Source organism: Haliaeetus leucocephalus, unplaced genomic scaffold (assembly GCF_000737465.1).
Source record: "Haliaeetus leucocephalus isolate CR32 unplaced genomic scaffold, Haliaeetus_leucocephalus-4.0 Scaffold932, whole genome shotgun sequence".
Classification (NCBI taxonomy): domain Eukaryota; kingdom Metazoa; phylum Chordata; class Aves; order Accipitriformes; family Accipitridae; genus Haliaeetus; species Haliaeetus leucocephalus.
Genome location: NW_010973368.1, coordinates 16,214,966 through 16,242,778, shown reverse-complemented (window position 1 = coordinate 16,242,778; position 27,813 = coordinate 16,214,966). Strand labels below are relative to the sequence as shown.

Genomic DNA, 27,813 nt, shown 5'->3' with positions numbered 1-27,813 from the left:
CTTACTACTCATAAACCAAGAAAACCTGCTTTGTAATATCTCAGTTAGCAATAGCCTTGGCTGCAGTGATCACAATATTGTGGAGTTTGGGATCCTGCTGAGCACACTGAAGGTTAGTACTAAGCCAAACATTTTAGATTTCAGAAGAGCAAACTTCAGCTCACTCAGAGCTCATTTGGGAGGGATTCTGTGGGAAGCTCCCATGGAGGATAAAGGAGCTAGCGAAAAGAAAAAAACAGACTCGACTTGGGAAAAAACACAAAATCAACTTAATTTGTTACCAATGAAATCAAAACAGGATAATGAGAAGTAAAACCAAATCTTAGAACACCTTCCCCCACCCCTCCCTCCTTCCCGGGCTCAACTCCACTCCTGGTTTTCTCCACCTTCTCCCCTCCAGCAGCACAGGGGGACAGGGAATGGGGGTTAGGGTCAGTTCGTCACACATTGTCTCTGCCACTCCTTCCTCCTCAGGGGCAGGACTCCTCACACTCTCCCCCTGCTCCAGAGTGGGGTCCCTCCCATGGGAGACAGTCCAATGCAAGTCTTTCCCACAGGCTGCAGTTCTTCACAAACTGCGCCAGCGTGGGTCCCTTCCACAGGCTGCAGTCCTTCAGGCACAGACTGCTCCAGCACAGGCTTTCCCACAGAGTCATGGCCATTTTCTGGGGCACCCACCCAGGGGGTGCAGGGGGACAGCCTGCTGTCTCACCACAGGCTGCAGGGGAATCACCTCCTCCGGAGCATACCCCCCCCCCGGCCTTCTCTACTGACCTTGGTGTCTGCATAGCTGTTTCTCTCACATTCCACTCTCCGCTGCAGGTTTCCCTTCTTAACTATGTTCTCCCAGAGGTGCTACCACCATCGCTGATGTGCTCGGCCTTGGCCAGAGGCGGGTCCAACTTGGAGCTGGGGAAGCTTCTAGCAGCTTCCCACAGGAGCCAACCCCTGTAGCCCCCTCCCCTGCTACTAAAACACTGCCACACAAACTCAATACAAAAGAACACGGCAGGAAGTGAATATTCTTGTTGATCATTCCAGACTTAATTACAAATCAGTGTTTATGACTGGGGATGAGTACACTTGATGATTCAAGGTTCTCCCAGTCCCATACTGCTGTGTGTCATTGCTTAACTTTCAAGTGGTGAGAACCCAGTGTCAGGACTGTACGGCAAGGGAGCATAGCTTGCATGTTCAGTCAGAAACTGCCTATGAGGCCAATGTGGACACGCTTAGCAGAAGGGTACACCATTCATCCTGCAGAAGATACATCAATCCCATTAAGGGCTCGGTCTGACACCCTCTCCTGAAAAAAAGAAACCCAAGCAGCGTTTGCTCTTTTAAAGTGCTGCCAGAGAGGGAGGGATGGAGGTGATGGGAGCACTGCTGTCAAACAGTTTTGTGCTTTAAGGACTCAGCCGGGATCCTGCCTTGGTCTACAGCGATTCAATCCCACACCTCCCACCTAATCTGCCTACCAGCTGTCCTGGCAAGAGGCAGTCTCTGCTGCTTCTGCTGAAGCAAAGGCTTTTTCTGTCACTCTGCTGAAACTGCAGGGCAGCAGGGAGTCATCAATACATCAAACCATGTCTTGGCTCAAGAGCAAATAATGTGGCTCGTCCACTAGTTCCCATCACGTAATTAATGCATATGAACAATCTGTAAAGAAGTTTGTGATGTAAAAGAAAATACTGAAGTCACCAAAACTTCTTCCCAAATAAAAAAAAACAGAGCTCCCAAATCTAGATCTTCTTTCAGGGCTTACACCAAAGTGTCTTGGATCCATGCAGAAACGGGTCCTCAGCCACAGGATTCTGAATATTTTAACAGCCTGTGAGTTGGATCTTAAAAAGTAAGAGAGATTTTGAACTATTCTAAGGAATATATGAACAAATTTAATTTCCTCTCTTTCCACCTTTCTTCTGCATCTGTGTTGTCTAGTTTGAATTTTGCAAATCAATACTTTTGCTTTCTTTTTCTCTGATTTGCCTCCAGTGAAGAGAAACTTCAAGGCAAGTGGACAGATCAAAGCAATCCATCTCTCTGAATATGGGGATAAAACTAGGACACTGGAAGACTCCTAGTTATTAATATCTAAATCTATCTCTCTCTCTCTCCAAGATAGCTAAAACATAGCAGCCTGCACTTCCAACAGGGTGTTCAGAGGTTAGTCCTTCTAACATCACTAGAAAAAAAACAACAGAGCAGAGAAGTATTATACTGAAATGGTTCCCAACTTTGTGAGGCATTCAGTGCCTACCTTATACCCCTAACATAATATGTGACTACTAACTTCAGGGCCCGGACCTTTTGCAGATACTTTAAGCACATACATTTTTTTTTTTTTAAATAATTTTCATGTGTGACAGTGAAATATCCTGGATTATACCTCTGTTTTATACTTTAGCCAATAAAAGAAAAAACATTTCAAATATCAAACACAACATGAGAACTTCTTGATTTCTTGCCTCAAGCTCAAAAATCTATGACTGTTTGGAAATGTTCAGAACTAGCTGATCCTGCTTTAGGGTAGCAACATACTAGATGATCTCCAGAGGTCCCTTCCAGCTCTGCTTCCTGTGATCTTGGCATGTAGAAGGATGGCAGCAGCAGCTGCTCCAACTGCTTTTCACAGAGGCTCTGCAAAATGTACAGTTTAGAAACGCGATGTTTGCATTCAGTGAAGAACCTCAGTCATGCAAGCACCCTACACACCCTGTAATAACATCAACAAGATGTAAACCTGCAGCCTCAAAAAACCGGCACACTTTTCAATAATCTGCCTGCATTTTTAAGATAGTGAATATACAAATGTGTTACTTGCTCTTGTCAGATTTTTAAGCCTAGGATTCTGCATAATATACAAAGCAATTAAACTTTGTAAAGCCAAAAGTGATATTTGCATATTTATAACCTCCACTTTCTGTATGGAGAAATCACCATGCATAGCTATTTCTTCAGACTTATAAAAGGAAGTCCATAGTTCATTAGTAAAGTAGAAAATTAAGCTATTTTGTAGAAGCAAAAATAATAGTAAGAAAAAAAACCTAAAAAACCCACCACAAAATATAATTGCTGCCTGGGATGAGAAATGGAAAACCATACAGAAACCTGACAGCTGTAGGAACTGCAGGAGAACTGAAATAAAGTTAAACTGAGAGGAGGGGACACAAAAGGCTGTACCACCCTGACAGACTGAAGGAGGCAGCTACTTAGCAGCAGGAACCTTCACAGAAGTGACAAGAGAAAAAAGTGCCAGAGAGCAGCAAGATCAGAGGATGGAGCAGCACAAATGCATAGCAACAGGGACAGAGAGGCAGAAACAAAGGCCAAATGGTGCTGGGAAATGGAGAAGAACAATATAGAGCAATAAATAAAGTCCCAAACGGTGATTCACAATAGTGATTCTTTAATATTTTCTTATTTTAAAGATGAAAAACTCAAACATACTGTTTGGGTTTTCGTCTTCTAAAAAAAACCCTTGTGAAATATATGTAGGTACATATTCATACATACATTGTGTCCAGCACTGTTAAGAGGTTAAGGTTTAGGTTTGGAACTTGTTTTTAACAGGTTTTGGAGCAACAGACATCTCTCAGTAAGGAAAAAGTAGAGGATTGTGAAGTTGGTAATGTGCACATACTTTTAATTTTGGCTGAAATCCTGCTGGGCTCTTACATAAACTGCCACTATCAATTTAAACATTTTCACTGCTAATCATTAAATATATTTGCTTGTCTATTATTTGATAGGATATCTAACCAAACTACCTATGTATCTTAGCTCTGCAACAGGAAACTGTCTTTATAAAAATTAGTACAAAAGACCATCTTCTTTCTATATGTTCGATACATACCTCAAAAAAACTATGCTCTTTAATCTTCAAACCACATAGTAAGAACTGACTCAGAGAAGAATAAATTAACACTTTGAATAGCAGCTGGAAACTTGATATACCTAGTATTTAAATTCCCCCATAAAGATAGCTTCAAAAAATAACTAATTGCAACACCACTGCTCAGAAAAGTACTCATAATTAAACCTGCTTTGTTCTACCTTAGACAATTAATTCATGACATGCCTGAGGAACTTGCTTGGGGAAAGCACCAGTTTCCCTATCCTGCTGGCTTTAGTTTGTTAATAACAGCTTTTGCTCTTTTTCTATTTGCAGATTTATCAGCCATAAGCACTGGAAAACCACAGTCAACTTCTTCAATCTGCATTTTCTGGACATAAAAGAAATAATTTCAAAGGAAGGCCTAATAGTTTCTGGTGTCGATACAATCCAACATAATAATAAAGCTTCTTCACTACAGCAAGAGTTCATGGCTGCAGGCATTTGACAAGAAAGGTAATTTAAACAAATTAAATCAAACAGATTCTTATGGTTCTGATGATTTGAAAACATGCCATGATGCTGAATTCAAGGTATGTAATTCCAGTGGGTGTTCTGTAATACTTCTCTGCATAAAGCACATGTAATGCCTGTTTTTTTGTTTGTCAAGAAAGCTCAAAGTCTCCACACAAGCGATTCAGAAGCTGCTGCTCGCCCCAGCACTGTGCTGGTCACCTGTAATCTATGTGCACTGCACTTTCCTAAAATCCCCTCAAGCTTTATGCAAGTGATGAGAAAGAAATGTGCTTTTATAGTCATTGCCCTGAGCATCAGGAGACAAGGTCTCAAAACAAATCTAATAGGACTACAGGCAATCTGGATAGTCATGGAAAAAACCCTTAATTAGTCACAGCCATGGCTTCCAACCTGTAAAAGTGGCCATACTTTTTCTTCCACTTCTTGTTCTACCTTTTTAGATTGAGTGCTTTGGCATGAAACTGCCTCTTCCTACAGGCATGTTGGGTAATTAATGCAATGGGTGACTGATTCAAGTTTCCTCTGTGAAACAGTACTCCACCATTACTAGTAATAAAAAGTGCATTTTAACTTAAAAGAAAGCTTATTTTCCACAAAATAGAAGCTTTTTTATCTACTGCAGTGCAAGTGATTTGTGTTGATCTATTCTAGAGAGTAAGGTGTTGAGGCAGATGACTACTATTTGCTTTTTAGCTACATGTTCACAACAAAACCACAACCACAAGACAAATCCAATTTACGTCTCTGATCTCCATGTGAAAACTATAATGGCAATTTTAATCAAAACACATGACTATCATAGACAAGACAACAAAGCATGCTACAGTCTTATGTTCTTTTAAAGCCTTTTAACATAAGACTGCTGTATTTCTCTTTACGTAATTGAAAAAAAATTATTTTGCTTTTCTATTTAAGTTTTTTGCTGTTTGTAACTGCTCTGTTTTCAGCTCAAAATTATCAAGGGGTCTTGAGAATAATTAAAAGGAAAGGGAGACTGATTAAAATGAAGAAGTGGTTGAGCTTAATCTTGTACTGATCTATAAGACTTTAGGTATGAACAACATACACTGTTTTTTTAAAAGTCACTTTTGGATTGCTTCAGAAGGCACAAAAATCTTGTGATGCAAAGTCTCAACCATTTATCAGAAAACCCCCCATAGTTTCCCATCAGATTTTTTTTTTAAATTATCTCCCCATCTCAAATAGGATAAGAAGTGAAATCTGTATATAGGAAACAGACAAGGAACAAGTGAGATACAGAATGGCTTTTCTATGAGGAGCAATAATCAAGGACTTTTCAGTACAGAAATGAGATGATTGAGAGGAATTTGAAAGAATCGGAAATAAAGTCTGAGTGGCATGGAGAAGGTGAGTGGTTTCTTCCATTATTAGAATTTAGACTCCAAACTAGCAGAAGGCAGCTTCAAAACACACAGAACGAGATGCTTCTTCACACAATACATGTTTAAGTTTAATTCCTTGATACAGGATGTTGCAGACGTTAAAAAAAATCAAGAACAACCAATTCCACAGTGTGAAAACTCAAAGAGAGCCATGAAAGACAAAGACGCTATCTGTGGTGCTGGAAGTCCCCAAACTGTAAGTTAGGAAGGCCTGGGTAACCACTGCTGAGAATTGTGATAAAGAAGTTTGCTGTGCTTTCATATTCTTGTTTTTTAAAAGCATACTGGTCACTGCTGGGGTGTAAAATTTGTCTAGAAATGGGCTCAAACCATAACGGCTATTCCCCAACAGCTTCTCACTCAAACACCCATGCTCCAGAGGAAGGCATGTTTTATTCCTGGCCCGTTTCAGTCCCTCCAGGAGCAGTTGCTCCAGGAGAGATTGTATGCACAGACAGGTCTATGATTCTCATCTGTGATACCGTCGTATGAGGTTTCCAAATAAACCCAGCAGGACTTCTCATGTATGTGATACAGCCATGTAAAATGTGCCTTCACACTCAGAAGGGACCCCTGAATGTTAACATTTAAAAACAAATGCCACTACACAAGTACAAATGTACCCCCACCATATTTCTTTGAACTTTTTGTCCATAGATTCAGTAAAGATTTCTCTGACTGTGAGAAGAATAACTTTAGTTTTCTAAAGGGCTGAATAAATCATCTTATTTTAATTACATTGTTCTTCCTAACACTACCAGCACATGACAATGTATTGGCTGTTTCCATAGAAACCAGAAGTGCAAGTAGCTCCACCAATTTCTACAGCCTTTTTTCATATTTATATGCTATCCAGAGACAAATTCATTAGGTCTCCTAAATACATGCTACTTAAAATGACTGCATCTCATCCGAAAGAAATTGCAATAGAATGTTTCCAAGGAAACAAATGCACTGCACTTGCACTCTAAATTTATTAATTTTTTAAACTGTGCTTTAATGACTTAGGCTTATTTCTTTATAAACTCAAGTATGGAAAAATAGCTTAACAACATAAAGCGCATCCCTTTCATTTTTTCTTTTTAAGCATAAAGCTATAGAAGATAGTTGCAATTTTGTAGCTAAACAATGTACAATCCAGAGTAATAAACCAAGATGGGGAAAAAAAACCCTGTTGTTATTCTGCCTTGGCCTCTGTTAATAATAACAATTCTGCAGTGCATTTCTAGACTATTTTAAAACCTCAAAATAACTGCTTCCACCATTTTTCTAGTTTATTTTTTCTATAGCTTATAAGACCTCAATTTAAAAAATGGAAATTTTGTGTAAATCTTCAAATCTAAGTTTTTTCAAATCTAAATTTGCCTATCACTCCAACAGATTGACTTTGTATTCATCTTTTTTTGAAACCTTCCTTATGTCCTGACAAAATTTTGTTATTAATCCCAAAAGGCTGGGCATTTGTATTCATTTGTACTCTTCCCATTTCTAATAAGTCATTGCTATTTTTCCTGCATGATATTTTATTCCTTTTTTTTTACTGATTGTGCTAGCATGACACTTTCTGTAACAAACATTTTTCAAAAATAAAACAATAAATGTCATCTCCATTTGGAGCCCTGCCTGAAGCACTTCACTAAATTCCTCCCAGTCAGTTTCCTTTCTTGAGATCTCCCCTTTAGCTAGTTTTCTCATTTTACAGTAGTTAGGTTAGTCCCTGCCTTCTCCAGCTTCCCTAATTGCTCTATCAAAGTCCAAAATTGTGGAGCAACATCAAGGAAGTCTCACAAAATCAACCTTTGCTTAACTCCTATAATTTACTTTTTTATAATTTCATTTATTCCTATATCTGTAACTAATCTTTCCTTCAAAGTCTGTTCTGTGGCTGTGTCAGGTCATACTACTGTATCTATACTGCCTGATGCCCTTCCTCTCTTTCCCTCCTTGTTTAACATAAGCAGTGGATTTGCATTTTTGGAGGTCTAAGAGCTTCAATTATTGCTTAAAGATGAGAGCCACAGCCCTGTCGCCTTCCACTTATTCTCTCTCCAGATTACTGCATGGTGCTTCATCAGGACTTGCTGTTCTGACAGCTATAGCAGATAGCTCTTGCCAAAGCTCCAACAGGCCTCAGTGATTTATGAGACGGAACACATGAACATCAATGGACAAGATCAAAAACAAAGTACATCCAAAGGCTGAATAAATTATTCCTCTATTTTTAACAGAGTCAAAAAAAAGTTAGTGATCTCCGTACCTTTAGAGCTCTTTGCATTTCTGTATGCACATGATAAAGAATGAGTTCCTGAATGCTTACAAAACGTTAAGAGTTTCATCAATCAAAGCAGAATGTAAATAAAAGGTAAAATATGCAAAACTAAAAAATAATTACATGGATACATTTAGAAAATCTAAATTAAGACATTCAGATGCAAGTTCTTGAGTGCTGTATGTCCTTTCAGCAGAGCTACTAGCATCCCTACTTTACACTATGCAAACCTTGCTGACACGTGTAAATATATCTTTTCAATTGATTTTGATGATTCACTCATGATACAAAGAACTTTAGCTCCTTTGAAAGTATTATCAGTACAAGACAGTTACACTTGTAGTTTTGTTCTGATATTACATCTGTGTAAGCTTAGAAACCCAAATTAAAAAGAAAAAAATTATCTGTAGTCATATTTTCTTCTGTGAACACAATAAAATCCTTATGGTTGAGCTAAAGGATACAAGTGTCAACCCTTTGTTCTCTTTGGTATTTCAAGGAATATTAAAATTTCAGGTAGAATAAGTGGTTGGAATATATATTGTCTCCTGTCTGAAAAGCTAATGTAGAACAGCCAAAACAGAGAGTGACTGTGTAATTCAGCTGGCTTGTGCTGAACATCTTAAGAAATTCTTCCACAGCTCAGAGAAAGGAAATACTTCTAAAATACATAACTACTTTAAAGTCTCCATGTTATTGCACAATTCTTTTTACAGGGCACTTTACACATTTTTTCTAGGTTCAGCATTAAGGTCCAAAGATCCCATGGGGGCTGTTTAATATGATACTTTCCTCTTTGATCAACACTGCAGATTTTTTTTAATTTTTTTTTTTTTTTAAACATAGCAGCTCACTTCCAAGTTTTCTGGTCTTTTCATAAAGTGTCTATAAACATTCTCCAAATGTTTAATAAATTTAATCAATCTGTTATACAGCAATATAAGATCTCCAGAATAATATTTTCACCAGAGAGACAAAACTGGTTTAACACAAACAGAAAGAAATACCACTATAATAAATCTCTCCATGCTATTCAACTGCCTCTTTTATTCTTTTTTTTTTTTTTTTTAGGCTTTGATTACTTGTCTCTGTGATTTTGAGATACCCCTATACTTTACATTTCACTGAGCAGTTAACAAGCTGTTCCATCCATTCATTTCTCTGAAGTATATTGCCTAGCTTTATCTTGAAGATTTTAACTTCCTTATTGTTCTTTCATTCTTTATCTCGCTCGATACCCAATGCTACATTTGAAATCATTTTGCCTATTTGCTCAATAGAACAGGGATAGCAATAAATGTCTTTCAATATTGCTCTTTTTTTTTTTTTTTTTGGTATCTGCCTTTCTGATTAATAGCCTACTCTACATTTCTCAATGTTTTAGTAGCTGAAAGGCTGCCTCAAACCTATCTTCATACATTTTCTCTGGAACTTAGAAATCCAATTTTTATACCACACTCAATACATGAATAAATATTCATAATTTATGCTCATAAATTTACACTCCTGTTAAAAATTAGTTGCCCATAAAAATCAAAGTGAGATTTCAGAAGTACTAATTTGGAAAAATACCACTATTAGCTATTCTATGTCATTTTCCATCAGCAGAAAGCACCAATGTGGCACACTGGCATAAAGCAGACCATTTCAACCACGGCATATATGTGTAATTGGACAATATTTTTGTTATTAGTCATTCTCTCTCTCTCTGTGATGCTTAATACTTTGCTCTGAATTTCCACCAAAAATTCCCGCATTTCCTGATATACAATTATCATTTTGCCTCACATGGTTAAATTCAAGATGTGCAAGTGAATAGCCTGTAAAACGCAGGAGTACATCCTAAAGAATGACCTCTGAAACTGAATTACCAGCAAATGTTGAAATTGAGTTTTCAATGTGCAGTAAGTAACAAGATTCAAGCTCTTGATTTAGGGTGCTCACTCTATTGACAAAATATGCTGCAAAGCCTGAAAAGGCTATCAGGAGTATGATGATGGGAACAAAAAGAATCATTAGTTCACCCACACATCGTTCCAAGCTGAATGACAGGTTAACACACTTGAACAGGCAAAACAGGAAAATCTTGTAATGAATTAGGATGAAAGCACTTTAAAGATATTAAGGTTGTTTGCATCAAAACTGAAATGAAGTAGCAAGAGGCCTCAGACATCTATTTCAGTTAAGAGCAAATGGCACTTGTTAGAACAGGATAAATTTCAAAATATTGGCCAGGATACTTTATCCAATCTTGAATGTGACCAAAAATGTGTAAGATGGAAAAGGTAGAAAGCATGCTGTTTTTATCCTGTGAATAAAGATAACAATATAAGCTGAAAGAAGGAATACCTGAAGAATCCATTGAAATCCCCCAAACTAGGAGAAGCAGACATGAGATACTGATGATATTGATGATTCGTGCCTAACCAACAGTATGTTGTTTTATGGCTGAGAGTTTGAAATGTAAGTACATTATTTTACAGTAACGATGCATAGGTGATACTCAACATTCTGCAAGAAGAAGCCATAAGCAATCAAATCAGAGTTTGATATTTTTCCCCTTTTCTCCACTCAGCTATCGCCCTCCACATTCACTCAGTACACACACTTAGTTCTTCAAATTTTAAAACCAATACAAATGTAGGAGTCTACAGCTACCTCAGAAGGGGGAAGGGGGATAAAAAAAATCAAAGGATAATAGAAGCGCTCTCCCCCTTTTAGAAACATTTCAGAGTAAAAGAGTAAACCACAGTGCTGCTTTAGACAATCACAGTACCTACAAAATTATGGTTTTCAAATGAGCAAATATATGAAACAAACAAACAATGAAAAGGTTCAATATCTGTTACCAGGGTAAACACAAGCCTTCCACTTTCCAACACTGCTCGTTATTAAAATTAATATTCCTCATGCACTACTTAATTGGCTAGTTTTCCAGCTAGTGAAGTTCTACATGAATATAATTGTTTCCTAATGAACAAAGCAGGTAACAGCTCCTAAAAACTTTCAGAGAGAACCCAGTACAGGATCTGTACAAAAGAAACAGGCTGGGTTTTTTGTTTTACAAAGCCTAAAACCTTTCCTATTTTACCTGTCAGAATACACATTCATTCACTTATTTATTTTCTTGGAAAGTAAATTATTTCCTTGTAATACAGTGGGATGTTTCCCTTAACTCTTCATTAGCATCAGCTTACAGAAATAGAGTTACACACAATCCTTCTAAGCATTGGAGTGTCTTGCATGTACAGAGACAGCTACTGTGTGCATTAGTGATCAACAGCTCTTTAAGGCATGCTCTGAGGCTGGAGCTTCAGCACTGCAAAAATGAGGGTACGGTTAGTCATTGAGATAAAAATGCATTTTTCTGCTAGTCTCATTTTTGCTGTATATAGCATCCTGGCCACAGAATGCACTGCCTTTTGAGAAATCATGTCATAAGATGGGGTAAAAGGATGTCACAGCATGCAATGTTGTGACATATGGCACACAAGAGCAATACTCTCAATCAAAAAGAAAAAATTCATAACGTAATAATCATGAGTACCATCTGCTTCGGCAACAGTATTGAAAGCGGACAGGGGATGGCCCATGGAAAGACAAACACCCCATTGTACCCATTTGAAAAAGGCACCATACCCAGATCAGTAAGTAAGGAGGCAAAAAACCACAGTTGGGCAGTAAAGCATAAAGAGACAATAAAATACTGTTTGAATCTCATAAAGATAATATACTCCCTAATTAGTAGAAAACATGAGTGCTGGTTTAGACTGAATGTATAGTCAAATTAATAAAATGTTAAGTATTCATGTTCCTCTTCTACATAGATATAAATGGTTTTACAGTGTCTATTTGTCCTCTGGAAATGAATCACAGATGTTGTCACCTAAAGCATTCACCACTGGCTCTGCATCCAAACACACACAGCTTGTATGTCATCCCCTGAAACCTACATAAAGGTGATCCCAAGCATAACTATTGTTTCTTATAACTGTGCAGTGGTAAAGTACTGAAAACTGCAGTTTTCCTCTGCAATTTTGCCTGACATAGTTTACACAAAAGTTACTATATCAGAACATCATCTCAAGATGTGGCAGAGATACTGACAATAGGAGAGCATCAGACTCAGGAGATGACTCAGAACTAACTTATCTAGCACAAGCATTAACATCTGTTATTTAGCCCCTTACCTCTACCTGAGTCGATGCCAATTTTGCATCGTCCTCAGGTCTTGTCATCACATTCTCTGGTATCAGAATGGCTGAAAAAGGAATCTTACTCAAGCATAACCCTTGAACTACAAATATCCATTGTAAATTAATCTTCTACTTCCTTGAAACTGAAGTGCCTTCTCTATTATCAATATTTGAGATTGTCTCCTACTATCTGTGAAAGATTTCCAACCATATTCTTCCATAACCATATTCAACATGAGCTACCATCCAGACAGGCGTATTTTTGCAACATGCCATTTTGGTCATTTGTTACTATAGAACAGAATCAGTTATCATCTTCCATCTGTAGACACTGGGCACCTTAGACACATGCAAGCTGGAGGTATTGCCATTTTTGGCATGAACATGCTCATTAATCACAGTTGATTTCAAATCTAGAGAAAAGTCATCTTTACAGAATTCTTGGAGATAGTCACTCAAAGATATACACAGGTGTAAAATCCATCATAAAGAAACTACAGGGGGTGAAAGAATGTCTCTGGCTTTGTACACAGCTAGACTATCATTTGACTTTGTGTATAACTACAATACCATTTACAGGAAAGCTTATTGCACCAAGTTAGAAAATCTCAGAAAGAATGTTTTGTCACGTACACGTGCCATCTTCTCCTTGACTAGGATCAAATATCTCAAATTTGACACTGTGGTCAGCAGTCTTTAAGCCTTAAAAAGATGATGTCCATTTAGTTCCTGAAGTACTTTTTAAAGGAAGTTCAGCCTACCATGACATACAATGGCTTCTCTATGTTAAAAAGGACAGCTTAGTATTCAATTACAGACTGCACCTCCTCCCCACAATTAAGGTCTACTGTTATGAGAATCTCAAGAAAGAACAATTGTATTCCCTACTCCATTTGCATGCTGTGAAACCACTGACCCTGCAGTTCAGGAGAGAAGACTTCTATTAGTCTTTCTTCTTCAGTACCCTGCCAAAAAATAATGGGTTTGTTCTACAGTAAATTTACAGGGGGACCTCTGACCCTTTGAACTGGTACTGGTTTCCCATTTCTGTGATACATATTTTCTTGTTATGTAAGTTGGCTACACTAAAGACAGTATACCAAAATCCCTCATTGACAACACCAGAATACTGTATACCACTGCAAGGCAGGGGGAGGGAGGGAAGAGTTACTATGGAAAATCTCACAACTTTTAAAAAAGTTACATAGGTATCCTTTATCATAAGTATTTACAAATTTTGCAATCTAAAACTAGAATCACCTTCCTTCATAGAACTGTGCTTTGAGTATGTCTTCTTATCCTTATCAAGGAAAACTAACCATCATACAAGCATGATAGATGGAATAAATTCCATCACACTTTTTACAAAGGTTTTCATGCTGACACTGTAACTCTGAAACTGACAGTAAATTAATTTTCAGAGTAGCCTCACACTTGGCAGTCTCAATATATACTTACTAATGTTTTTCTTTTAAGAACTTATTCATGTGAGGGAAGCCTATGGTATAGATCCTACACAATTAAATTATTTTCTTAAACATCAGTGAGAAATCCAAAGGAACAACTGCAGCACAGGAACTAGATTGTTAATTGCACAAGAATACTGTGTTTCCTCAATAGAGCAACTCTCATAACTATTTCAGAGCTCTGCTGTTAGAGCCCTCACACCTAATGCATCTCCCCACCTCTCTCACCCATTATTCTTAGCACATCAAGGTCAGAGACAAAGTTTGGATAAGCAATCTTACCTTTTTCAGGTCCCTTCTGCCACCCTCAGGAGCAAACAGATGGCTAACTATGATGAGTAGGATCTACCCACATAGAAATTCAAAGGAAAACAAAGAACTATTCACTTGACAGTCACTGCTGCTCTTTGAGCTGTTCTGTGCATGAGGATGTTGGCTTGCCTTATGCTTCCACTGGCCAAGTACAGCTCTAGTCTTACCTGAGCTCTGAGAGCACGCTGTTCTTCATGGTTCATGATGAGGTAAAGGCAGAGACTGTACATGCCTTTCTGTGGCCCTTCATGAATGTAAAAATTACTCCAGGCTTCTACACAAAAGGTACAGGCACACACACCCTAACCCACATGTAACAGCTTGAAGAGCAATTTAGCTGTACTGCTTCCTACTACACAACTGCTTTTCAGAATCCTGAAGCGAGCTACTGGCTTTATTTAATTCAACTATATGTTACTCATATTTACATAAATAAATAAAAAATCCTATTTTTTGTGTACAATGTTCCTCTTCATGCTTCAAAAACATTACAGAGGTTCATATCAACAAATGGCAACACAATTAATGACAAACGCAAAATACTTCAGAGTAACACTTCATTAAAAGACCAGTACATCTATCAGCTTAGTAATGCACAGCACATCCAACCTCGGAAACATTTTACAAGAGAAAGAGAAGAAAGATTTCCATTACCTTAGAAGTCCTTATATCCCAAGCTTTAACTTCCGGGCTGAACCCTCCACAAATGAAAATATTTGACTCTGTAGGGTGGAACTTCAGTGCGCTGATCCTAAATTCATTTTTGCTGCTAAATATCTGCTTCCCTAAAATAAAGTGAGAAGTGGAGACTAAAATTTGAGCAGAAAATTAAATATGTTATTCATTCCAACCTAGTTTCAAAAATATCAAGGTTGTCAAAGGTGAGCATGTTTATATTAACACGTTTCAAGTATCTGGGGCTACTCTGATTTACTGAAACTACGAGACTGAACTCACTAATTTTTATCCACATGAAATTTCTCCTGCTCATGGGCCTCTGAACCACTGACTGCTTCCTACTGAAAGGGGAGAACAAGTTGTTTCCCACACTAAGGAGAGGAGCTCCACCGAGGTCCCGGTTCAGTCGACACACAGGACTAAATCTACAAATCTAATAGTTAAATGTTTCCTACAGAGAAGTCACAGTATTTCTTTCAGTGGTATAAAAATAACTAGAACCAAATACTGTCTGTACAGAAATACCACATCCCAAACTATACTACAACTCTCTAGTTGTTTACTTATATTTCTATGAAGGTAGGAGTGAAACTTCATCTTGAAAGTAGGAAATAATTTGCATACCATCATATGAAGGCAATAGCTGTTCCCATGGATACACTGTTCCCAACATTTAATTGCGTACACTAATCTCTGTAGGATCCTGTGGTTAGTATCAATTGGATTGTTGACACTTTTAAAGGCAACAGAATTCTGCTAGGTTAATTTACAGGAGTTTTCCACAGTCCACTGCTTCCTTTCATCCTAACAAATTCATTATATTAATGTATATTCGCTGAAATATAATCTTTGGAACAGCAGCATGGACCAAGATAAATACATTTGCTCAGTTTCACAATTTCAACTGTGCTTTATATTCTACATATCCACATTAAATAAAGTTACTGCTTTAAGTCACAGTGAAGGAGGTACTGCAGAAGTGAAAAAACCAACACAACCCTTAAAATACTATGACAAAAGCTTCTTAAAATATTCATTAATCTACATTTTCAGCAAGTGAGAGTTCTCTTAAGACAGGCTTTCTTAAATAACTGAAAATACTTCGAGCTAAATTATTAGGGAAGGATGTAAATACTTTCTGTTAGGTGAACAATACTGAAAATCATTCATATAGATTTCTTTTTTTAATGCTTATTTCATGATTTGAAGCCAATTTCTTTGATTTTGTCATCAGTTCCATTTTCCCCATGTGCTGAAGTCAACTTACACAGTCAAGAGGCTAAGACTTGTCAAATTATTTATTTATTCGTTTTAAAGAAGAGAAGAGAGAGAGATAGTACTTCATCACATGTGCTCTTCAAGCTAGCAGGGGCAGGGAAAATAGATTGCAGGGAGTGTAAGGGAGGAGTGTTATTCTATGTGAACACTGGTTTTTGGGCGGGGGGGTGTGTTCTTTTTAAAAAGATTCTCCACCGATTACCCACGCAAGATCTAAAGGGTCTCTCTGTCACTACTGAGTGAAAGACTTAAGTTAGTCCATCAGTTCCTTCCCCCCAAAGAGAAAAAAGTCATAAGGGCAGCAGAGGTTCCCTCTACAAGTCATATGCAACAGTGACCATCTCTCACCATGGGAGCTTTCAGTATCCCAGCAGCTACAGAAGGAAAAAAAAAAAAAGACTCCACAGGGAAGGAAAAAAGTATTAAAATCATCAGTTATAGGAGCAACAAGATACTGCTTTCATGTATGCCATGACCATCATCATTTGCGGGCTTTAGAAAAGCCACATACACATGCACCTTACTCTCATCTACAGCACTTGAGAAGATACTGTATTTCCCCATGGAGGCTCACTCGTCAGTTTAAAAGCACTTTGCTCCCAAAGGAATTTGGTTCCTACTAGCACCTATTTTAATAAACACTCTGGGAGTATGATCAACAAGTTTTCAATGGTACTGCAGCCAGAAATTAGCAAAAGTGCAGCCTACCTGTACTAATCCTGTCAAACAGATTTATAAAGGATGCATCAAGAGGTCACCATTATTCATAAAGTGTGTTGTCCAAATGGCATTAGACATATACATAATTGATCAAGTGGAACTCATCACCTAAACTTCTGACAAACATTAATTGTTTAACTGGCTTTACTAAAGGTAGGAGTTTTTTTAGATTTTTACCATGTCCTGGTTTCAGCTGGGATAGAGTTAACTGTCTTCCTAGTAGCTGGTACAGTGCTATGTTTTGAGTTCAGTATGTGAAGAATGTTGATGACACTGATGTTTTCAGTTGTTGCTCAGTAGTGTTTAGACTAGAGTCAAGGATTTTTCAGCTTCTCATGCCCAGCCAGGGCACCTGACCCAAACTGGCCAACAGTGTATTCCATACCATGGGACGTCCCATCTAGTTTAGGAACTGGGAAGGGGGGGCGGGGGAATCACCGCTCGGGGACTGGCTGGGTGTCGGTCGGTGGGTGGTGAGCAATTGCCCTGTGCATCATTTGTACATTTCAATCCTTTTATTACTACTGTTGTCATTTTATTAGTGTCATCATTATCATTATTAGTTTCTTCTTTTCTGTTCTATTAAACTGTTCTTATCTCAACCCAGGAGTTTTACTTCTTTTCCTGATTTTCTCCCCCATCCCACTTAGTTGCTGGCTGGGGTTAAACCACGACATACCACCACAAGACTTCTGAAAACTGCTTCTTCTATAATGCCTACATTTTTTCTTGCCATTGTGCTCTTTAGCCTAAGACATGAGAAAGTCAGGTAAAACACAACCAAAAAAGATGTGCACTAAATTCAAGATGCATTTCATCTACTAACTACAAGATCTGTTACCTTTTCCACAGAAAGATTGATTTAACATGATTTGTTATTAATTAGTCCATCTTTCAATCTCATCCCCAACTACTTCCAAATAATTCAACCATTTGCTCAATATTTTCTCCAGAAATTAGAATTCTCTATTTCCGTACTCCATCTCCCCCTGTTTTAAAGAGAAGTGGGCACTGGTTTTGCCCTTTTCTTGTCTTCTAGAGGCTGTTATTTATTCAAAAGCTTTCAGTGACAGACATTACACTGTAATGATCTCAGTGCTATGAATTCTACATTACGGCATAATAAATAAATGCAAACAACCTGAGCATCTTATTCACCTCTGTACTCTTTAACATCTTTCTTTTTCCTATTTTAAACTGTTACCTTACTGTTTGATGTAGATATTAACCATACTAGCTTTTTGACTGGTCTGAGGAGCAGTCACAATACATTAATCTTAAAAGCTCAGTCTCTCCAATTAATACTTTGAAATACAACTCTTTCTCATTCTCTCACCCCCACAAAGCGAAATTCAATCAAACATCTCTTTTTGGAAACTCAGTAAACAGCATTCTGAAGAGTTTGGCATAATTAGACGTATACATGAATTTCATTCTACTGCCGTGTCACATAACATGAGAAAAAAGTTGGAGCACAGAAGACCAAAGCAGCAGTAGCAGATAACATACTCAAAAGGGGAGGACTACAACATTACAGAAAGGAAACTCTCCTATTGCTAGAACTGAAATTTATGCACAATACACAGAATCTAAGTTGGACTGCTTGTCATACAAATATGCCCGACCCCAGCAAAATTAACTTTCCTAACATTTATATTAATACATCCCTTAAACCCTTTGCTGAGGCACATTCTCTAAACAGTTATGAAACCTCTATCACTGTAAATCTTTCAGAACCTCAGAAATTTAGGGAAAATATCCATCTGAGAGATGGAACAGATCACTGCGGAAGATATGTGGCAGAATAGCTCATGCAATTCAGTATTTTAAAACAATGACTTCAACTCTTAGCCCTTTTCTGTACAAACTTTATTTAGTGTTTTTTACTACTACAAGCAGAATTTGCTGCTTTGCAGGCTGTAACCATGCTACGATGGAACCTAGCCCCATAGCTTGGGAAATCCAGCTTCAGTGTCTGCTGGAAACCTTGCTCCACCTTTTGTGGAAGTTGGTATTTGCAGTTATGCATGTTTTTCACTACAATATTCAGTTTATTAACATTAAACATTCAACTTTTTAGGGCCTTATTTTATATATTGCAAAAGATGTCCTTTGAGCAGAAGACTCCCTTATCCATAATAGAACACAACAGGTGTAATTCAGCAAGCTTGTATAAACCTGTATTGTGTATATATTTATTGCATTTTAGTCCCTAAAGGCAGCATAACAAAGATTCAAGCAACTTATAGACTGTAGAAAATTACATCTTCTGAAAATCTATTTGGCTAATTGAGGGAAAATCCATACCACATATCATTTTCCCGTATGAGAGGTTGTTATTCCAAAGCAGAAAGCAAATGTTTCTCTGAATCTTTAATTTTCACAATTTTGGTAACAATATCTACTATATCTTTGCAGTATGTTTTATTTTCTTAAAGTGCTTTAATTCAATTCTTCATTCATTAAAGGCTCACCAGTAACATACACAGTATGAAAAAAAACTTTAAAAAGATCTTGAACATATGTTTCTGCTCCCTTATGCTGCAGCCTACTGTGAAACTGCTCAACTATGAAATCAGATATTTTAAAGGCTATTTAACATTGTGAATTTTTCACAGAACATCAGCACAGTTATTGAGCACAGGATGCTTCTGTAACTGTGTTTAGGGGTCCTCAGGTTCACACCCCTACCTGCATAATCCAAAAACATTCACCTCCTTACACTAATCTGTAAAGAAAAGTGAAACCCAAGACTTACAAGGACATGAGAGTAATCTTGCTATACAGAACGGATTTCCCTACTGTGTTTACAAAAAGACATGAGACAATATATTAAAAAAAATCTCATTACAGTCACAATCTCTCTCATGCATAATTGTGAGCAGAACGATAGATTGATCAGACATAATTTGTTCTTAACAAATCCATTGTATCTTGGCGTGCTTACAGATGGCCTTATTATTTTTCCAAGAGCTAGTTATACTGACTATATGTTTCTCCTGATTTTTTCCCCTACAGTCACAAGTTTCTGGCATGCAAAGGTGCTTGAAATATTAAATAATATTATCTTTTACCTTTGAAAGTGTCCCCCAAATCAACATTCTTCTTTCTTCTTATTGCAAAGACATTACATTACTGAGTATAAAAGTAAAGTGCTGTTACCTCCTAGCTGGAGAGTGACCACTAAACTGTGTTCAACGTACAACTTAAAACTGCTGAATTTGGGGGGAAACTTTTGACCTCACATCATAGATGTCTGTAGGCATTCAAAAGAAAAAAATAAAAGAAAAAAAAAAGAAAAATCAATCAACTGAGCTTTTTTCTGAGGTGTCATATAAAACCTTCATGCATGTTAAAACAACATACTATCTACATAGTACTGGGAGAGAAAGGGAGGAATAGGAGAAGAAAGTCACAGCTCTCCTGAGGTGACATTTACGTATGAGCACTAAAACTCCTATGTGAACAAAGACAATTGCATTAACAATAATAATGTTATATCTATAGGACTACCAAATTAGAATATAAAAGAAAATACAGAAAAGCAAATTTGGACTATCTTCTTGGAGGTACAAAATGTTCCATTAAGAAACTCTCAAAATAATGTAAAATAAAACAAGTTAAAAAAACCCCACAAACCAGATTTAAGTGACCACATTATCTATAATCTGAACCTTCCTTCAAAACCAACAGCTTAATTTCAGTATCCTGGCCACGGTAATGTGAAAACTTTCAAAATAATGGGGAATTTAAATTACCCACTATAACTCTGAGGAAGTTATATTTGAAATCAAGCTCAGTCCATGAACTAAAATACAACTGCAGCATTTGGCAACATAGGAATTGTGCCAAAATTTCTTGGAACATTCTCTCTGTCATAATATTAAAGAAATGAAAAGTATCTACAATATGCAAATAGTATCAACCCAGCCAATGTTCTGCCTATGCTATTGTACCAATTCATTTGTGACTAATGAAAAATCTACTGATGAATAAAACATATATTCCAAAAATAAAATAGTTATAAATAAATTTTAAAAACACAATTACCCTTCTAAAGTTGGTAGAGCATCTCCATTACATCTGGACATAACAGAAGTTAAATGCCAAATGTACTTGACCCAGAATTGTTTTAAAAGCAATTTTTTTTCAGTGCTCTCTGAATATAGCACTACTTACTACTCTGTAAATAACAAAGTGTCTGAACTATCACTAGTAGAAAATGACCGCGAGTGTGGTGTTAGCAGAGATGAACAAAGCCAGGGAGTGTCACTGGTTCAGACTGCTGCATTATTATCACATTTGTGAAACCTTTCAAAAATCTTTATTTTTATAAAGAAATAATGTAAATAAAATAGGAGAATTAAAAAAAATTAACCAGTAATCTTTACAGGCAGCTCAGCTACAGGTTTTGGTCTACTAATATTTATGAAACCCCATATTGCAGTACTGAATTTGCCTCACGCAAACTGTAGCCACAGAACCACTCACGCAAATGATGCATGAATAACCTTGAGTTCCTTAAACATTTTATGCATATTTTGGATCAGACCCATACTCTGAATACATACAACAGTTTTCAAGAAAACCATATTTGTGGAGAGTCTTAGCTTGACATCCTGGTGTTAGGACAATGGATGACCATTTAAGATAATAAATGATGATCTATAAAAAAGAATTTAGAAAAAGAAGACTTGGACAACAGCATTTATTTTCACCAAACCAGGACAAGTGAACTCCTTGTACCTCAATGATTTGAATTCTTCTCCTTCCCTGTTTTTCATCATAGCATCAACAAAGCATGCAGGTTGGACCTCCAGGGCTCAGCTAGTCCAAAGCCCGGCTCAAAGTAGGTCCACCTGCAGCAGGTTACTTTGGGGTCTGTCCACTGAAGTTCTGAGTATCTCTAAGTATAGAGACTCTACAGCCTATCTGGACATTCTGGTTTAGTGTTTGATGACCCCTGAGTTGAGCCAAAAAGTTTCCTGTGTTCCTACATTTGTCCTTTGCCGCTCATCCTTTCACTGCACATCTCCGAGAAGAGCCTGGCATCATCTTCTCTATGTACTAGGTAAACACTTGCTAATCTGCCCCAGGATGAAGTTGACCTTCTTTGCTGCAAGAGAACACTGCTGATTCATACTCAGCACCAGAACCCCCAGGTATTTTTCTGCAAAGCTGCTTTCTAGCCAGTTTAGCACCAGCCTGTTCTGTTGCACAGAATTACTCCATTCTAGATGCAGGACTTTGCATTTGTCCTTGCTGAACTTCATGAGGTTCCTATCAGTCCATTTTTCCTGCTTGCAGCATTTTAGATCTTCTTATATATAAGAACTTCCATTAAATACATTTGAAAAGGTGAAGAGGTTTGATGGTGTAAAACTGCAGGATAAGATTTCATGGATGTGTCTTCTACCCTTGCATCAGGATTTCTATGCCAACAACAAAAATTCTGCTTTGTGATTAACGAGATTCCAGTGCTTGCTTCTATTCTGATGTTATTTATATCACAAAGATTAAAAAAAAGGAAATAACTCCAGAAAATGCAATATCTTAGGACAAGGGATATGCAAACTTAAGTCCAAGCTTAGAAACAAAGTTTCCTGGAGAATTTATCCTAGCACTGTTTGTCACAACAATGCTGGCACATTCCTTTGAAGAATCTTGTAACTAGCTGTCATCAGACCCAGAACAAACAATTAGCTAGACTACAATTTTGATTTAACAGGGCAGAAACTATGTTCCTAACAGAAAAACAACACAAAATGACCAAAAAAACCCCAACTGAGCAGCTCAATGCTACGCCATGTACAAAGCTGTATTTGCAACCTTTCCTAAACTTTTAGAAGTAATTCTCTTCAGACTCTTAGGTTTCTTTTGGTGAAAGACATGTAGAAGTTTTATAACACAGATTTAATATATAAAATCTATACTGAAAACAAAGACAAGAAAGATTAGACATTAGCAAACATGACTAGAAAAATGCTGAACCAGAACAACATACAGAAGAGACAAGAGCATAAAGCTTTAAAGACAGCATTATTATTTATAAAATCCCACTGGCATGCATTTACTGCATTTAAACACAGTGGTAGTTAGTTCAGTCTAGCAATGGAAAACAATTAAGACCTCAGTCCAAAAAAGTATCTAGAAGTCATCTGTGAAGGAACAGTTCTAACATCTATCTGAAGTTAATCAAAGAAGAAATCATCTCAGCACTGATGAAGAGTGAGGAGGAATGAATGATTCAGTGAACTAATGTAAATCAAAATCTTATAGCTGCCTTAGAGTTTTTCAAATGGAAATGAGGCTTTTTATATCAAATTGATTTGGATTCCAGAGGCAAACTGCTTGCCCTGTTTCTCTGAAAAGAATTGACTGAAATGTATGAAAAAAAAGAGTAGCTTTGCAACAGGGAAGGAAATCAGAAACTGGCCTGCACATGTAGGAAATCAGAATAAAATTCCCATCACTCATATCATACTTTTCCAAATGAGGTGTGCATCACTGAAAGTCAGGTCCAGACATCAACATTACAGCTGCAGTTCACAGGAGCTACAAGGAATCCCATGTCCTTGAAATAAGGCAATAATGAATATCTGGTATTTTCAAGGACTATAAGCATTCATTTTGCCTTTACACATACAGTTTATTAAAGTAGTTAGAAATACTACATAACTTACAAGTCAGTAAGGAAAGAACCATTTATACGCTTATCTGTTTTGAAACTTGGTAAATATAATTCATTACTGTTGTCATTGCCTAAAACACTAGAAATACCTTCTTTCAAAGGTACCAATACAATCAACTTAATCCAGACTACTATCACATTACTGGACAGTTAAGTCAAAGAGACATTAGAAATTAAAGTACATGATTAAAATCATGTGTCTTTGGAATTTGTTCTATGATTTTACAAGATGAGATTTTCCCCACAGTAGTCCCTTCAAATGACTCAGACACATAAAATCTATTCTACTGCTTTAAACCCCATTAAGAAGGTAGCCATTCTGTTTAGAATTTGTAAGCACAACAGTCAAAATTAAATCCACTTGGATTAGTAAATTCAGTTATATACGAGACTAGAAATGAGGTTGCTGCAATGAGACTGAAAATAAAAAAAAGACAAGTCTGGCAAATTAATGGCTTAGTTTATTAACCTCATGTACTACTACTACATCAGATATATTAAGATCTTTTCCCCATTACAAAACCTGAATATTCTCAAAACATCAATATTCCGTAATTGTGTCACATGTTTTACATTCCCAAACTACAACAGCTCCTTTCCTGCCATCATTGAATTTAAATAGTTTTGGTATGACAAATGTTGAGAAAAATAAATTATTAGAGCATGGAAAAGAATCTTCTTTTCATGTGAACAATATTCACAAATTTCCTTGGCCACTTTCCCAGTTCATCTGAATAGGACTTCTGCTCTTCAGATATTCACATATAATGGGCTTCTTACTTTTACATAAGAGAAAACCCTCCTAGACAAGAACTGCTTCTAATTTTTGTAGGGATTTCTTTTGTAGTCTTACAAAAAAAATACTGCACCTTTTCAGGAGTTAAACATTTAAAATAAATTAAGTGGAAAAAATAAAATTGCATCTCTTCAGGTACTATTTTAGGCCTAATCTTTCATTTACACATACACAGAGGTGTCCTGTTATGTACAGCTCCAATGAATGATGCTGTATGAATGCTGATAACATACATAAAGGAGAGAAGAAATATAGCTGATAATAGTGCTTTAGTTTGTGAAGGAGACATGACGAGAGACAGCATCCAGGAAATTAGTTGTTAAGGTCACAACAATCAAATCCCAGATCAAATTCACAGCTGCATCAAAGCAATCCAGGTTCAGTGTGGCAGGTGCACCCACCCCGATAAAGACCAAAACTTCTTGACTGCTGAGAGAAGAGTTAAAACTAGAAGCCACAGTTTGGGGGTTGAGCCACCTGTGGTGACTGGAGTCACGTACACAGAGTGCTCCAAGTCACATACCCCAGCTACCTGAGCCCACCAGAAACGCCCCATCCAACGGAACTTAAGAGAATCCAACTCAATCCAACCTAAGAGAAGTTTTTAGACCCCCGACCAGATATGACCACGACCCCTTTGAGCCAGTCTTCCTCAGAGCAGCAGGCCTGCAGGCAGAGACTCTCCCCTTAGGTGGGGACGCCATCTAAGGAAACTTCCTGGGATGGAGTGCCTCGCCTTATCGGTGAGTGATATGCGCATTTGGAGTCGTCATTCTAAGCTTAGACTTGGTTACGGTTCAGTAGCGATAGTTCCCAGCTGACATCCTGAACCTGTATGTAAACTGTGTTTGTCGCAGTGTTTACAACCTAATATTCCTGTTCAATCTGGTATTTATATCTCAATACCACATAACATTCCTGTTCAATTTGACTGTTGCATTTTGATATCATTAAAGAAAATCGACTTTTGAAACATATCGCTGTCAGCCTAGTGCTTCTGTGACATTCAGTCTCAAGGTTTCCTGCCAGAATTTAAGTTTCTATACTCCTAATTACGGTCCAATTCAGGGGAAGGAAAAAAAAAAAAATCACCTAATTAACTTTAAGCACAAACTTAAAACCAGCCCAGTTGAGAATGAGGTACAAGCCTATGTTTAAATTAACCATATGTATAAATGTTACTGAAGTCAGCCTTAAGAGGCTCTTCAAACACTTTAACAAATGTTCATGACAGAGCATTAAAAAACCACACGTTTCATTCTATTCATCTGTGCAGTATCTGACAACTGAAATTACATGTGATCATGACGTTAAAGATAGACGTTAAGATCATGACGTTTCAGTGTTTAAATATCTCCAACTACCCTTAATTGCTGAGAGATTATTTTTTTTTGTGGGACACGTTTCAACAATTCTAGCTTTGATCTATAGATTTTATCTATTTTTTTAGACGAATGAATAAGGCTAAGAAGATCCAAAGTTATCTGTACTCAATAAAGATAGGGCTATAATGCACCCTTACGTGACTTTTACCTGTTTCTACATCTGTTAAATGCAGCATGGAATCAAAGCCCCCACTGAGGATCCTTCTTCCACAAGATGACCACCGGGCAGCTCGAACAGCACAGGAATGACAGGAGTATGTTTTTAAACACCAGCCTGTATCTACAGCATCCCATACCTTAAAGAGAAGGATAAGGACAACCTTATAAAGAATCACAGTATTTTTTTCAATGTTACTGATAAGTAGCTACAGCTAATCATCATGGCTGAGAAAGCTTTGCATTCTGAAGTCATATCTGCTAAGCTGTAAAAGTCTGTTTGAAATAATTGCACAGTTGATTAGAATTAGGGCATTTTATTAACAAGGCACAAATCAGTAATACATTTTTATGACTTGTATTATTTCTTGAAATGTCTACAATGCTCTCAATGGCAATTCATGTTATACTTTCCCATTCCTAATGCTGCCCTACCTCTGTGCAGGCATGTATCCAAATACATTTTCCCTTTAAATAATTTTTCTTCCGAATTTTTGTCTCTATCATATCTTGCTTTCCATCAAGTAAGAAGAATCCTAGCAGATTACAGCTTCCACATCTGCCTATAGATAGGCTATTATCATATACCTCACTCAGTTTGTAATTTTAAGTAGAATTTTACCTTAACTTCACTGAGAGGGCAGATAAGAGTATCATCATGTGCTACATGGAGATTTCTAAGGACTGGTCTAAGCCCTTGTATTTTTCAGTCTCTTTTGGACAGAATTAGGTTGATGCTGAGCACTTCTGAAATCCTATTCCACTAGTTATCCAATTTTTTCTAAGTATATAACAACCAATATTTTCAGAACATAAACAATCCTGCTCATATTTTAAAAATATTTTTTTAAAGAGAAAGACAATTGTTTCCAAATATTTTAGAAAATAGAATTAGTCTGAATTACAATTTCAGTTACCAAATATAGTTCACAATAATCAAAACCACAACCTTTTCATGGTGCTCTTTTTGTCATAGTTTTAAGATAAAATTAGAAGTTTAGCAACAAATGACCCATATAAAGATGCAGTATCCCCACTTCTGTGAGAGAAGGCTAAATATCAAAACTATTTTCCCTATGAATATTCTGCTTCAGTAAAAGCTAGATTATAAAATATCTTATGATTATACAATACAATACCTGTTGAGTTGTCTAATAAAATGGATAACAAATGCTATAACCATACCAGTAAATCCTACATTTTATTAATTCTAATATTAGTAGTACCAATAAATCAACACTTTGAGAGCGCTTCATGATAGTTTTATTGCAGTTTCAGTAAACCCAAGGCAGCTTATTGCTTTAAAGTCACCATTTTACTTCATGGTACTTCTCTTTGCAATTAGTCATTTTCATCCTGAAAAAACTTGCAGGATGAAAACAACACTGCCTACAAGTTTAGAAGGTTATTCTGAATTTTGTCTATTCTAATCAATTTCTCAATTCTAAGATTGTTTACGTAATGCAGGGAACAGACTTGGCAATTAACAGAATACAAGAAAATGACTTTTTTTAAAGTGAGATGAAATTCAACCTTCATGTACGTCGATGTAGGAGCACTGAAGTTAGTACCAAAATAAAATTGGCTGCATGTTTGTGCATTTTAAAGGATGTTAAAACCAAAAACAATTTGGTAAATCAGCAAACGTAAGTAGAGGTTCGCTTTCTTGTGGCAACATCACAATTCACAACACAGAAGAATGTAAAGGGGAAGAAAAAAGCAAGACTTTTTGTAATGTATTTTTATCTTCAATTATGTTTTCTTCTTACTGGACAAAAAGGACTCGCTGACAATATCATTATTATATAGTCCATACTCAGAAGACAACATTCCATTATAGAAAATTATTTCATCAAAGTATCTTCTAGCACGGAGCACAGTTCTGCAATGCAAAGCAACCAATTATCATTAATTACTTGAATAGTCAGTTAAGACAGAAACCGTGATGGCCATAGTCTAAGTATTCTACCCTACCCACAAGAAAAGAAATCAGGATAATTTTCATATTAAACTGCTTTTGAAAGTAAGTTTCTCTGCTTTAATGAGTTTTAATGATCATTTCAAGCATCACAGTATTAAAAAAGGGTTAAT

The 27,813-nt window shown here is 36.9% G+C and overlaps 1 protein-coding gene across 1 annotated transcript in view; it reads right to left on the bottom strand.

Moving 5' to 3' along the window:
- Positions 1-27,813, bottom strand: part of WDR25 (WD repeat domain 25) — a 68,367-nt gene that overhangs the window by 4,423 nt on the left and 36,131 nt on the right. Inside the window, exons 3-4 of the mRNA XM_010583946.1 lie at positions 25,715-25,862; positions 14,673-14,803 (exon numbers count right to left, since the gene is read on the bottom strand). Coding sequence (XP_010582248.1) covers positions 14,673-14,803; positions 25,715-25,862 — 279 coding nt within the window. The remainder of the gene's footprint in view (positions 1-14,672; positions 14,804-25,714; positions 25,863-27,813) is intronic.